The 14,842-nt window shown below is 44.6% G+C and overlaps 1 protein-coding gene across 2 annotated transcripts in view; it reads left to right on the top strand.

Moving 5' to 3' along the window:
- LOC132869647 (thyrotropin-releasing hormone-degrading ectoenzyme-like) overlaps nt 1–14,842 on the top strand; it is a 520,051-nt gene that overhangs the window by 294,616 nt on the left and 210,593 nt on the right. For both annotated transcript variants that reach the window (XM_060902939.1, XM_060902940.1), the window contains one exon: nt 2,450–2,563. In XM_060902939.1, the coding sequence (XP_060758922.1) occupies nt 2,450–2,563 (114 nt within the window). The remainder of the gene's footprint in view (nt 1–2,449; nt 2,564–14,842) is intronic.

The raw sequence follows: 14,842 nt of genomic DNA, 5'->3' as shown, positions 1-14,842 counted from the left end.
CTAATAAAGCGGTCAAGCCAGTGCTATCAAGAGCAAGTAACACAGGCTAACGACCGAGAAACTAAGGCTACATCCACATGACAACGGCAACGAGATGTTATTAAAAAAAATATCACTTCCATATGGGCAACGGATCAGTAAAATATCAGGTACATATGGCAACGCAACGCTTGCTGAAAACGATGCAATACACATGCCACACCTCTAGGGGCGCTGTAAGATGGTCCCTTCGGAGACACCAGAACAATAGAAGTAAGGACGCATGTGCATAAACTATTATGCGCGAGACTTCATATTAGCCACAAAGTCAGAAAAATCTGTTTGTAAAATTACATTATAATGACCAAATACAATGAAAAGTATTTTTCCAGTCTCACCTGTGAAAGGTAATCCCATGTGATCTCGTTTGGACGGCAAACCTGTTGGTACAGTTAAACGCAGCACATGAATGAGGCATCTTTATTCTCCGCTTTGACCCATCCAATATGGCGGCAAGGATGACGCATGATTCTATGCGGAAGGCGGCGCCTTTAATGGTCCGGAATAAATTGAATGCTACACGTTGATGGATTAATTTGTTCTTCTACGCCCTTTTTGAGGAATGTATTGTAGGACTTAAACCAACATCTGAAGAGGTGAGATCACTCCTTTTTTTTTTTTCCCTATTTTTGCTGGCGGGATTGACTCTGCCCTAAGGGCTATTCTCTCTCTCTCTCTCTCTCGCTCTGTCTCTCACTTTGCACCATTACACAATAAATATTCACAGTTAAAATATTTTGTAAGCGCGTTTCATGAACCAAGTTATAGGATTTGTTGACAATTCGCATCGAGTTCATTACACTTCTACCCGGCGTGAAGCACATGTGGTTGTGACGTCATCGTAAACAAATCCGTTCTACTCATCCAGACGACTTCACAACGGCACCGTTGCCAGATCTTTCCACTCTGGAACCCGTTCTCAAAAGATTTCATTTTGGGGCACCCAAAATGCCGGTGCCGTGTGGACGCCAGGCCGAAACGATAAACAATTTTATCGGATTCACCTGAATCTGTTGCCGTGTGGACAGGGCCTAAGATTTCTGTCTCCAGACTCTTCTTCCAGTCACACTCACCACAGTATTTTTCACTCAGACTTAAGTATTCATTTCCCTGTGTAATTTATTTAGTTACTTTTAAAATCAACACTGACAACTACACACAACAAAGCGACCTGGCAGCCTGCCACTAATCCCTTGCAAAATCATTTGCCCTGTTGCTCTTTTGGTGTCTGGTTCAGTTTTGGCTGAGCTGAAGTCCCAACTCTAATAGTAACGGTTCGCCAGTGGTTTTAGCAGATGGGAAATATCATAAAAAGCTGGTGTTACATTATCCTGTACATTCTAATTTCTAAAGAAAAAATTCATGAAATAATGGCATCTTGGGTGGCATAATGGTGCAGTGGTTAGCAGTGTCGCCTCACAGTGAGAAGGTTCCAGGTTCAACCCTCATGGCCGATGGGGGCCTTTCTGTGTGGAGTTTGTGTTCTCCCCATGTCAGTGTGGGTTTTCTCCGGGTGCTCTGGTTTCCCCCACCGTCCAAAGACGTGGTTAGGTTAACTGGCTACTCTAAATTCTCCAGCATCCAGTCACTAAAAGAGGTCATTGTTGAAGAATGGAAAAAGATTGATGTTGCAAAATGTCACCAACTTGTTCATTCCATGCCTAGAAGACTTGGTGCTGTCATTAAAAATCATGGAGGCCATACAAAGTACTAGATGTAGTAGTTTTTGTTGTGGGGTGTACTCATTTTTGCACCACCCTAATTTGAGTAAAACTGAAAAAATGTGCAATCTAAGTTATATTATTAACCTTACTTTCATGTTATAAGTTAAACAGATGTTAAATTAAACTTTGTCTTGTCAACATTTTGGAAATTGTTTGTGTTCATTGAGATATTGTTTAAAATGTTACTTTTCAAAGGGGGTGTACTAATTTATGCTGAGCACTGTAAAAAAAAAAAAGTGTCACTCTAGAGTTGAAACTCATGCTAGTATGTTAACTGTTCAACCTAATATCATGGTTTCCAAGACATCAAGCTATATGTACCGGTATACAGTTCAAACAGGATGTCATTAAATATTATTGGACACTGCAGCAGCAATTTGCGGTTCAGGCTGGTCCTCGCATTCAATATTTAATCAGAGCAACTTAGAAACTATGCTTTCTCTGAGTTTCACCTCTTAATAAAGCATTATATTAGAGACACACTGTAGTGTGAAGTGTACCATCCTGAAGTCTGTAAGACACTATATACTGTATGCTAGACTGATATACTTTCATTGTCACCTCTCTGTTTTACACCTACAATGACATTAAAAGGACACAAACAATCCTCTTATTACAGTAAGTTGAATTTGAGCAGATAAGTGTGTGTGCGTCTGTAATATCATTTGTGCTCTTCTGTTGTACAGTGGTTTGGAGACTTGGTGACCCCAGTGTGGTGGGAAGACGTATGGCTCAAAGAGGGATTTGCTCATTTCTTTGAGTACGTCGGGACTGATTTCCTCTTCCCAAAGTGGAATATGGTGAGCTCTTGTGGTTTATTTTGGAAAAGTAGCATTTTTTGCCATGACCTAAAAAGCACCATTAACACCAAACACATTAGGTTAAAAGGCATCATTACATTACATTAATGGCATTTAGCAGACGCTCTTATCCAGAGCGATGTACAACATACCCAGAGCAGCCTGGGGAGCAGTTGGGGTTTGGTGCCTTGATCAAGGGCACTTCAGCCATATCTGCTGGTCCAGGGTATTGAACCGATAACCTTTGGGTCCCAAAAGGTCAGCAGTTATAAAGATATTGTCCGTAATATGAACATGTAGAAAGATAAACATATCATTTGGCTTCAACCTACAGATAATATTTGTTTTTTTGTTGTGTTTTTTTAACACCCAGCATTTTCTTATTCTCCAGAAACATATGTAGGACACATGTACCATCCTTTTAATCATTCATCATGATGAGGAAAATCAGAGTGCTTTCAGCACAAGTGGGCCAGATGGGTGATGACTTGTACCAGTCAGATAATGGATAAAAAAAAATACATAACAGTTAAAGACACCATTATGCACATTCAGAGCTTTTAAAAAAGTTTCAAAAGTCTATTTGCCCTAACCCATAGCACAGTGAAAAGTGTCATTAGAACAGGGGTGGCCAACCAGTTGGAGACCAAGAGCCACATTTTTTACTGTATTACCGCAAAGAGCCACATCATACACATGGGCACACAAACATCACCCATCCCTTCCTCTCTCTCTCACACACATACACACACACCCACCCCTCTGCTCAGCCAGATTAATAGTAAATGTCACACACCAACATATTTACTCCTACAGTACTAAGACCACAGGCTGAGGCCAGTCATTTTTAACAATGAACATTGTGTGCACTTACTATGCATGCTGCTTAGTGGGACTCATGGCATTACCAAAAAAAAGCCACACCATACACATGACCGCACATGAACATCGCCCCCCCCCCCTCACTCTCTCTCTCTCTCTCTCTCTCTCACACACACGCTCACGCACCTCTGCTCAGCCATATTGGTGGGACATGGCGATTCATTTCCGCCAGTTCGTTCATGTCGGTCAGTTCAGCAAAGAAATTCGTTCGTTCAGTTCGTTCACTCGTTCATTTTGATGACGTCACACCAAAGCGGCACAACAATGGCTGTCGTCTGAAGTTTAGTTCATCTTGAGTGAACGAGAGGCAGCAGAGGTGCCATCCACAATAGATTTTCATACATTACAATGTGCTTGAGAAAAAGATGGAAGAAAAACATTATCCTAGCATTATCTGAAAAAGACTACATAAACAAAGCTCTGAAAGTTAATTAAATGTAGATGAGAATAAAGCTGTTTTTATATTTATTATATTTATTTTAGTAGAGCCATGGTCTGCCGGCTATGCAGTTGTTCTCTCAAACCCATTAAGCAAAAAAAATTGCTTATTTAACAGCAACACTCATTTCAGAGAATAAACAACTTTACAAGTCATCGTATTCAGCGAACAGTAGCCTGCGATGTCTCTCTGCTGCATTCATGATCATTCATTGTTTGGCCTGGTCATGGACATGGAAACGGTTGTTATGCACGAACATTCGATTGACGTCACGTCTAGCGAGACCTTTTCCAGCTGTTCGAGCAAGAGACCTCCTTGCAGACTGTTTCATGCAGTTGTTCAAACCCATTAAGTAACACCCATTTTGCTCATATTCAACAGCAACGCTCATTACAAAGAACAAACCACTTTATTACAAATTGCATTAAGATTAAAAAAACGAACACAGTATGCCGCGATCTCCAGAGCCACGTTCTTCATTGTTTATCACAGTCATGGAAACCGTTGCTATGCGCCCAGCCCAGTATGGCAGCAGGCAGGCTGGCTGCTGGCTGTTCGTTCGTTCGTTCGCGAACTGCTGAGCTCGTTCGCTGTGAACTGAAATGTATTGCTGAGTGAGAGCTCTAAATTGTAAACTAAAGACCTGGCATGTGTCAACGCTCTGATAATAGGGCTCAGATAGCCCTTAAAGAAGTAAAGTGGCGCTGCTCTGCACAGATCAAAATGCAAGTTGGACGCCCTTCTGCTACTGAACAGATCCTGCTGATTCGCCAACGACCGAGAACGAGAGGCAGCGCGAACTAGTTCTAGTCTGAGTCAGCCAGATTAATAGTAAATGTCACACACCAACATGAGAGAAATTTACTCCTTCAGTCAGTACTAATACCACAGGCCAGTCATTTACAGCAATCAATATTGTGTGCACTTACTATGCATGTTGCTTAGTGGGACTTCTGCCATTCCTTGCCTTGAACAATCCTCTTCAAATCTGGCTTGTATTCCGTCGTTGCCACTCGAAGCAGTTCTTTCACATGGGTTTCAGTCAGAACAGAACGATGCTTTGACTTCACGTGTTTCATGGTAGAGAACACAGACTCGCAGACGTATGTTGACCCAAACATTGACAGTATCTTAAGCGCAGCCCGTTTCACATTTGGGTATTTTTCCAATGGCACACTTTTCCAAAACTCACTGGTGCCTTCCCTCAAAACAGGTTTCAGTTGGTCTTCCTCACGAAGATCGATCATCTCCAACTCAGCCGCAGCCTCATCTGTGACAAGCGGGGCTTTCAAACAGTCCATCTCCGCATTGAATGGGTCGACGAGGAACGTAACCTGTGGCCTTTTCAGTTGTATATCACGGAACCGGGTTACAAAGCTTTCGTGCAGGTTTTCAATTAGTGTTGCATATCTGGCTCCTTGCTTATTCAGGGAGGCGGGAAGCTTTGAAATGAGCTAATGACAACTGACATATAAGGCAGAATGGCTTGCCATTACGTTCAACAAAAAAGTATAAACTCTCCCACTCTGTTAAAAATGTCCTATGTTCGTCTTCATATTTTCGTTTTGCTGTGCATTTTTTCATTGCCATTTTGAGAGGCTACTTGACACAAGATACACCTTGCCCAAAAACTTAGCGATTATCTCACGCACATGCGCATTTGACATGACCTGAAAATACCGTAATATACCCAAGCAAAGCGAAGATGTATTTGACGAAAATACCATACTGAACTCAAGCAAAGCGCACACGCACATAAAAAAAAAAAAAACACAAACACAAACTTTGATATGAACGTAAGAGCCGCATGACACCGGGCAAAGAGCCGCATGCGGCTCGCGAGCCGCGGGTTGGCCACCCAAGCATTAGAATCACATTGAAACTTTTTGGCCATGAACACCATTAGCATGGCCAAAGAGAATGCAAAAAATAGGTACCCTATTTTTACATGTGGCTACTGCTTATAAATAAAATTGTTTTCTGATCATGTCCATACAGTAAATATAGCATATTTACATGTTATCAATTATACTAGCCTCATCTCTTGTAAGCATCACCAAGCTGTGAGCAGCATCAGGGCTTGTAGTATTTTGGTTACCAATTTTGTTTACTGTGTTTTATTCAAAATACAGTGCTGTGAACTATATTTTCAAAATAGTAAGAAAGCACTTGTTCATGAATTTTCTTAGAAGCATTATTTAGTGCTAATGAGCACATTTTGTTTCCTCCGGGTGCTCCGGTTTCCCCCACAGTCCAAAGACATGCAGGTTACGTTAACTGGTGACTCTAAATTGACCATAGGTGTGAATGTGAGTGTGAATGGTTGTCTGTGTCTGTGTGTCAGCCCTGTGATGACCTGGCGACTTGTCCAGGGTGTACCCTGCCTTTCGCCCGTAGTCAGCTGGGATAGGCTCCAGCTTGCCTGCGACCCTGTAGAAGGATAAAGCGGCTAGAGATAATGAGATGAGATGAGCACATTTTGTTTCACAAGTGTAGTGTAAAGACTCTAAAATGTAAAAAAAAAAAAAGGGAATAGCAAAAGTTCGATATTGGCTTCTCAATATATCTGCCAAAAAGCTAAAAAAAATTACAAAACCTTTCATTTGACCTTTCAGAAGGACCAAGCAAAAGCTGTGATAATTTTTTTTTTTAATAAACACCACTTACTTGATATTGAATCAGTAGCCTTGGCGAACCACAGGGTGAATTTCATTTATCTTTTTATCTGCTGATTATCTTCCGATACTACAAAGTTATAACGAGGTTTCTCTAATTTCGTTTCTGGTTCTGATTGGTTCCAAAGGTTATCAAGAAGTAGAACGGGTAATCGAACTTGATCAGGATAAGTGCTGATTGGTTACGAAGTTTCGCTATTATTACACTCATTCTTGCAACACGATGACATAGTGGCTTCACCACTCATTCTTGTGTACCTTTGATAATGCAAGATCAACTATTTGTATTGCGAGATCATAATTCACCGTTCTGGTGATTGTAATGCTTATGCATATGCGCATGTGCAGTGCGCTATTGTTACACTCATTCTTACAACACGATGACATAGTGGCTACTGCCTTGCTTCGTGTACTGTTCCTGTCTGTGTGTGAGCTACGTGCGTAAACACAGAATTAACAGCAAGCCAAACTCGATTTCACGAGCCAGGACACGAGCGCCTTGCTCCTTTATTTTCCAACGATGCCGGTGAAAAGCGAGTAAAAAGACATTGATGCCTTATGAGTGTGGAGAAAACACAAGACTCAGGAACTGCATACCTTGCGTGCATTAATACAATTACTATAATGACCTTCAGGCAAGTCCGCGCTGGACTAGAGGCTCATGGGACCACCCAGATAAAACTTGCGTCAAAATAAAGGTTCATCTTTTACGTTAAAAAATGCCTGTGTTTTCTTTTGCAATAAACAGAATATTATCAAGCATGAATTAAACTGTAACTTTAGCTTTTCAATTTACAAACATATTTTCATTTCTATTTTTTTAACCTTTCTATAGTTTTTAACCTGAGGACAGAACACTCCCCGTCTGGCATAACTAATGCCATTACTTACTGAACTTTTCTTATTCAACACACACTTCCTTTCTTTCAGTTTGTGTCTTTTCAGTCATTTTCAAGGAGAAGGATGATGTCCGAGATGGGCCGCAGGTAAGTCTTTGAAGTGCCCTGAGATGCCACCCGCACCTCAACTTTGCGGACTCTTCCATCGCTGCTCGGAAAGGCCGATGTGACCAGAGCCATTGGCCACTCATTCCTTGGAGCTTGACTCTGTTTCAGCAGCACAACGTCTCCGGATTGTAGGTTGCGCTGGGTTCTGTGCCATTTGCATCTTGAGTGGAGGGTACTTAGGTACTCAGTTCTCCAACGGCCCCAGAATTCATTTGCCAGAGCTTGTACTTGTTTCCACTGACCTTTCAGGAGATCTTTGCTGGTGAAGTCTCCTGGTGGAGCGTGTAGGCCTGGTTTTTGGGTCAGGAGCATAGCAGGGGACAGCAGAGTGGGAAAGGAGGGGTCTGATGAAATAGGAATCAGTGGCCTTGCGTTGATGATTGCTGATATCTCTGCCATCAAGATACACAGGACCTCATGCGTCAGGTGAGCATGTTTGTTTTGTAAAAGCATAGAGTCCAGTATTCTGCGTGTGACCCTGATCATACGTTCCCACACTCCCCCCATGTGGGAGGCGTGTGGTGGGTTGAACTCCCATGTGCAGTCTTTGCTGTGGAGATAACTCAGAATTTCAGTCTGCTTTTCCTCAGGACACTGCATACCCAACTCTGCACTGGCAGCTATGAAGTTCATCCCCCTGTCTGATCTGAGCTGCTTTGCTGGGCCTCTGATGGCGAAGAACCTTCGCAATGCATTGATGCAGCTTGTGGTGTCCATTGACTCTATAACTTCAATGTGTACCCCCCTGGTGTTCATACATGTGAACAAAATGGCCCACCTTTTGCTCTGAGCTGCATGTCCTCGAGTGCGACGGGTCATCACCGTCCACGGTCCAAATACATCCAGCCCTACGTATGTAAAGGGTGGGGAGGTGTCGAGCCGCTCTGGAGGGAGGTCAGCCATTTTCTGCACTTCCAGCTTCCCTCTGAGCTTATGGCATGTCACACAATGATAAAGGGTAGAACTCACCAGTCTCTTGCCACCGACAATCCACAGTCCAGCTGTTCTTACGGCCCCTTCTGTGAACTGCCGCCCCTGGTGATTCACTTCAGCATGAGAGTGTTCCACAAGCAGCTTAGTTACATAGCTATGTTTAGGGAGGATGATTGGGTGTTTTTCCTCAAAGTCAAGGGAAGCATTTCTGAGACGCCCCCCGACGTGCAGCAGGCCATCGCTCATATAGGGATCAAGGGTCAAGATCGGACTCAAATTAGATACTTCTCTGTTTGCTTGCAGAGCAGCATATTCATCTGGGTATACATCTCTTTGAACAGTCTCTAGTATGAGCCTCTTGGCTGCTGCACGCTCCTCTGGAGTGCGAGGCCCACTGCACTGATGCCAGCCTTTGCATGTGTGCTGTGGTGTGTCTTTTGAGTCTGGCTTATGTGAACGCACCTGATGTATCAAGTTGGAAACGGCTCTCATCAGGGACTTCCATGTTGAAAAGCACTGGAATCTCTCAGAGGTAAGTCTCTTATTTTCGAGGTGAGTAGCTAGAGTGGTCAATTGTGGTCTAACTTCCACATCCATTTTGGGGTCAATCAGTTCAAACTGTTCATGTTTCTCCATCTCAGGAGGCTTGTAGAGGAAGTTGAGCCCTTTAAACCACATCGAATCCATGAGCTGTGATGCTGCTACAGATCTGGTGGCTAGGTCTGCTGGATTCTGTTCCGAAGGGACGTAATGCCACTGATCTGGGGATGTTGTCTGGCATATACAGTGGGGAAAACAAGTATTTGATCCCTTGCTGATTTTGTTGGTTTGGCCACTAATAAAGACTCGATCAGTCTGTAATATTAATGGTAGGTGTAGTCTAACATGCTGAGACAGAATATCACAAAGAAAATCAAGAAATCGACTTTAAAGAATTTGTATTAATTTATTTGCATTTTATTGAGGAAAATAAGTATTTGAACCCTCTTGCCAAAAGGACTTAGTACTTTGTGGCAAACCCCTTATTAGCAAGCACAGAGGTCAGACGTTTTTTGCAGTTGATGACCAGGTTTCTGCACATATTAGGAGGAATTTTGGTCCACTCTTCTTTGCAAATGACCTCTAAATCATCAAGATTCCATGGCTGTCGCTTGGCAACTCTGAGCTTCAGCTCTCTCCATAGATTTTCTATAGGATTCAGGTCTGGAGACTGGCTGGGCCACTCCATGAACTTGATATGTTTCTTCTTCAGCCATTCCTTGGTTGCCTTGGCTGTATGCTTTGGGTCATTATCCTGCTGGAAGACCCATCCACGACCCATTTTAAGCTTCCTGGCAGAGGGAAGGAGGTTTTCACTTAGGATTTTACGGTACATGGCTCCGTCCATCCTCCCATTGATACGGTGAAGTAGCCCTGTGCAGAAAAACACCCCCAAAGCATAATGTTACCACCTCCATGCTTGACAGTGGGGATGGTGTTCTTGGAGTCATAAGCAGCATGTCTCTCCCTCCAGACACGACGGGTTGAATTGATGCCAAAGAGCTCAATTTTGGTCTCATCTGACCATAACACCTTCTCCCAGTCACTCTCCAAGTCATTCAGATGTTCATTGGCAAAGTTCAGGCGGGCCTGCACATGTGCTTTCTTAAGCAGGGGTACTTTGCGAGCACTGCAAGATGTTAGACCATTGCGGTGTAAAGTGTTACCAACTGTTTGCTTGGTGACTGTGATCCCAGCTGCTTTAAAATCATCCACTAACTCTGCCCGTGTTGTATTAGGTCTATTTCTCACCGTTCTCATGATCCTGGAAACCCCACGAGGTGAGATCTTGTTTGGAGCCCCAGACCTAGGTCGATTGATGATCATGTTGTGAGTCTTGTACTTGCGCACAATTGCACCAACAGTTGTCACCTTAACGCCCAGCTTCTTGCTAATGGTTTTGTAGCCCATACTGATCTTGTGCAGGTCTACAATCTTCTCCCTTAAATCCACAGAAAGCTCTTTAGTCTTTCCCATGTTGGAGAGTTTGGAGTCTGACAAACTGATTGATTCTGTGGCCAGGTGGCTTTTATACAAGTCATTAGTGATATCAGGTGTCTTCAATTTAGGTGACAAGGTAATTTGGAGAGTCTAACTTGTCTGTATTAACAAGAACTCTTGATGGTTACTAGGGGATCAAATACTTCTTTTTCTCAATAAAATACAAATAAATTAATATAGATATTTAAAAGTTATTTTCTGGATTTTCTTTTTGATATTCTGTCTCCACATGTTAGAATACACCTACCATTAAAATTACAGACTGATCAAGTCTTTCTTAGTGGGTAAACCAACAAAATCAGCAAGGGATCAAATACTTGTTTTCCCCACTGTACGGTGCACGCGATTGTGCACGTACGCATAAAAGCACTTAGAGTCGTTGGAGATATATCCTAGGACCACCTTACTGTCGCAGTAAAATTTAACAGCGTCTGGCTTGAAGTCCAGTTCGTCTAAGATCAGCTCTGCCATTTCAATCGCCAGAACAGTTCCACAGACCTCGAGGTGCAGGATTGTGGGTTCCGGCTGTGGTGACAGCTCAGCCTTCCCCAGCACAAATCCCACCTCACAATGGCCTTCTTCAGTGACAGCTCTCAAGTAGGCTACTGCCCCTATAGCCCAGTTCGAGGCATCAGAAAAAACGCACAGTTCTGTGTATTTGACGTTTGAGAGTGACATCTTCACATAATAGCGAGGGACATGCAGGTTACTCAGCTTTTCAAGTGAGCCTTCCACTCTTCCCATCTGCTCTCCTTTTCCTCAGGCAGAGGACTATCCCAGTCCTGAACTCCACTGGACAGCTCTCGCAGCAACAGTCTGCCTCTGATGGTCACTGGCACTGCCAGACCGAGGGGGTCAAAGATGCTGTTAATGACAGACAGCACCCCGCGGCGGGTGTAAGGCTTGTCAGCGATGGCAACCTTGAAGGTGAACATGTCTGTGCTGATATCCCAGCACAGGCCTAAGCTCCTTTGCGTAGGCAGGATCTCGTCATCTAGGCCTAAGTCTTTGATGCCTGACGCCAGTTCTTCAGGCTCAAAGGCTTTCATCACGGTGACACTGTTTGATGCGATTTTGTGCAGTTTCAGGTTGGACTCTGCAAGTAATGCACATGTCCGCTTCATCAGGTCTATGGCTTCTGACTCAGTGGGCAGTGATACAAGTCCATCATCCACATAAAAGTGTCGACGAACTGCTTTGTATCTGCGCCGTACTTTGGCTCACCTCTCTGAGCAGCTCGTCACAGGCCATAGATGGCAACCGCCGGGGAGGGGCTATTGCCAAAGACATGCACACGCATGCGATATTCTTGAATCTCCTTCGAGAAGTCATTGTCTTCATGCCACAAGAATCTCAGTCTCTGTGGTCATGCTGCACCAGGAATCCATAAAACATTTGTTGGATGTCAGCAGTGACTGCAATGATGTCCTTCCTAAAGCATATCAGTACGCCCAGAAGGGAATTGTTTAGGTCTGGGCCAGTGAGTAGCACTGAATTGAGGGAGACACCATGCTGTTGGGCACTTGAATCAAACACGACTCGTATCTGCCCTGGCTTTTGAGGATGGTACACCCCGAAAATGGGTAGATACCAACATTCCTGTTTCTCTTGGATGGGCAGTGCTCTCTCTGCATGCTTGTTCTCGAACAGCTTTTACATGAAGGAGGAGAACTGTTGCTTCATCTCAGCATTTTTGTTCAGCGTACGTTTCAAAGAATTGAGGCGGGACAGAGCTTGCTCTCTGTTGTTGGGGAGCCGAGGACGAGGAGACTTGAATGGCAACGGAGCTACCCAGTTGTTCTCTTCATCCTGACAGACTTCCTTTTCCATAATGTTCAAAAACAACTCGTCATCAAAGGACATGGCACTCTTATTGTCGTTATCTGTTCTCTGAAAGACTGTAAGCCCGAGCTGTTCTTCAGCTGGTTTAGACTTTGCTGTGTATACAGTGTGTCCATACCTGTGCTCCCCGCCGTAGCTCAGTCTCTCTTTAACACAGATGTTATTGTGGCAAGGAGTGAGAAGTGATGGACGTCCGTTCTGGAGAATGTGAGTTCTGAAGGTGTTCACGGTTGGCTTGTGAACGTTGTCAAGACACACTTCGCCTATAATCACCCAGCCTAAGTCGAGACGCTGAGCGAAAGGTGCGTCGTGAGGCCCGTTGACTTGCTCTCTCACCTTGTGGACACGTATCATGTCTCTCCCAAGCAGGATCATCATCTGGGCATCAGGGTCCAGCTTAGGAATGTGCGGAGCGATGTGTCTGAGATGAGGGTGTGTGAGGGCAACCTCTGGAGTCGGGACTTCGGACTTGTTGGTCAATATCTCGTTGCACTCGATAAGTGGAGGGAGATCGAGGCACACACCTCCATTCACTGCTTCAAGCTGAAAGCCGACTGCTTTTCTCCCAGTCATTTCAGTCGTGCCGGTACATGTTCTCATCAGATATGGTGACAGACCGCTGTCTACCCCAAACAGCTGGAAAAATTCAGAACGTGCCAAAGAGCGATTACTCTGATCGTCGAGTATGACATACATCTTGATGGTGCGTTCTGGTTGACCTTGAGGGAAGACGCTTGTCAGGCATACCTTTGAGCAGGAGCGTGGAAGACTGCTTAGGCCGCAGACCTTGGTGCACTGCGATCTCACCTCCAGAGGATTGACTGGCTGTGCTTCTGCACCTGATTGAGCTGACGATGGAGGCAGAGGCTGAGAGGTGTCGGGATGCATAGCTGAGCAGTGTCTTTCGCTCTCACACTCACCGCATTTCAGTGTTGCTTGGCAATCCTTGGCAAGGTGGTTTGGAGCACAGCATTTGTAACAGCGTTTGTGTTCTTTAAGAATGTCTTTTCGTTCTTGTAGTGTTTTCATTCAAAAGGACCTACATTTTTCTAATGAATGCGTTTTCTTGTGCACAGGGCAATATCGAGCTGCATCGATGCCTTTCTTTTCGGTATCTGTGGTGCTTGTCAGTGGTAGCAGACACGTCTGTCTTACGCACAGATACAGCAGTCTTAAAGTCACTTTGCTTGAATGAAGTTTTCTCACCTTTGTTGTATGACTGGCTGTTGCTCGACAAGACAAAATTTGGGTCATTGCAGTGCCTGGTGGTTGATGAAGTTAACGAAGAATGAAAAGGGAGGAAAGGATCCACTCTGCTGCTCTTTGAAGTGGGAGCCCGTGATGAGCCATTTTTCCTGCAGGCCAGGGGGCAATTTTTCAACTATGGGTTTTACCCCACGAGGAGTATCGAGATAGGCCAGCCTGGGAAGGTAGCCGTCATCCTTAGCTGCCAGCAGCTCCATAAGAAGATCGCTGAGCTCTCTCAGTTTTGCATTGTCTCTGGCAGATAGACGGGGAAAGCTATCCAGTCTTTTAAACAACGCATTCTCCACCATCTCTGGCGTGCCATAGCATTCCTGCAGTCTCTGCCATGACAGCTGGAGGGCAGCTCTGGGGTTAGCGACGTGAACGGCGCGAATCCTTTTCACATGCTCTGTTGACTCTTTGCCCAGCCACTTCACGAGGAGGTCTAACTCTTCACTGTTGGTGAGCCCCAAGCCCTGTGTTGCATTGAGGAATGACGAATGCCATGCTCTGAAGTTCTCTGGTGAGTCGTCAAACTTTGTTAGGCCAGTGGTCACTAGTTCTCTGCGTGCTAGGAACTTGGCGAAGTCTATCATGGGTGGAGAGTCGAGGTGAAGAGGGGGACACTGATTATGTTGTCCGTGCCGGCTGTATGGCTGCTTTGTGTGTATCTGTTCAGCTGCATGTGCGGGTTCATGTGCTGGTGAGCTGAAGTGTCTGAGTGGGGGCTTTACCTCTACAGATCCAGATGCTGACTGACATGGAGGACTGTTCACCGTGTGCTGCATTTCATGGTGATGTGGTAAAGCAGAAGACTGTACATTGATCTGTGACTGGCCTTGCACATACTCTTCAGTGCGCTGTTTAATCGCTTGTGGCGGAACCACACTTCTCAGACTTTGTACATCTTCATTCCCCATAGCTACAGCTGCTTCTAAGACTTCAGCTTCGACCCTCGCCGCCTCTGCATCCCTTTCATACTCCAGTGCCTCCAAATCTGCTTCTAATGCGGCCTTTTGTAGATCTAGCTTAGCCTTCTCTTTTTTCAATTCTAATTGTCTCTTAGCATAAGATGCCTTGGTGAGCGCTGCTTCGGCTGTGGCTCTAGCTTTGGCTGTGGCCTGCATGACAGAAGATCTCAAAGACGATGAGCATTTTGAGCTAGCTCTTGAGTGGACTGAAGACTTTGGGGACGATGGACGTGACAGGCTTGCTT

Source organism: Neoarius graeffei, chromosome 21, assembly GCF_027579695.1.
Source record: "Neoarius graeffei isolate fNeoGra1 chromosome 21, fNeoGra1.pri, whole genome shotgun sequence".
NCBI lineage: Eukaryota > Metazoa > Chordata > Actinopteri > Siluriformes > Ariidae > Neoarius > Neoarius graeffei.
Note: the sequence above shows the minus strand (reverse complement) of the source record. Positions and strands in the feature narration are given on the sequence as shown.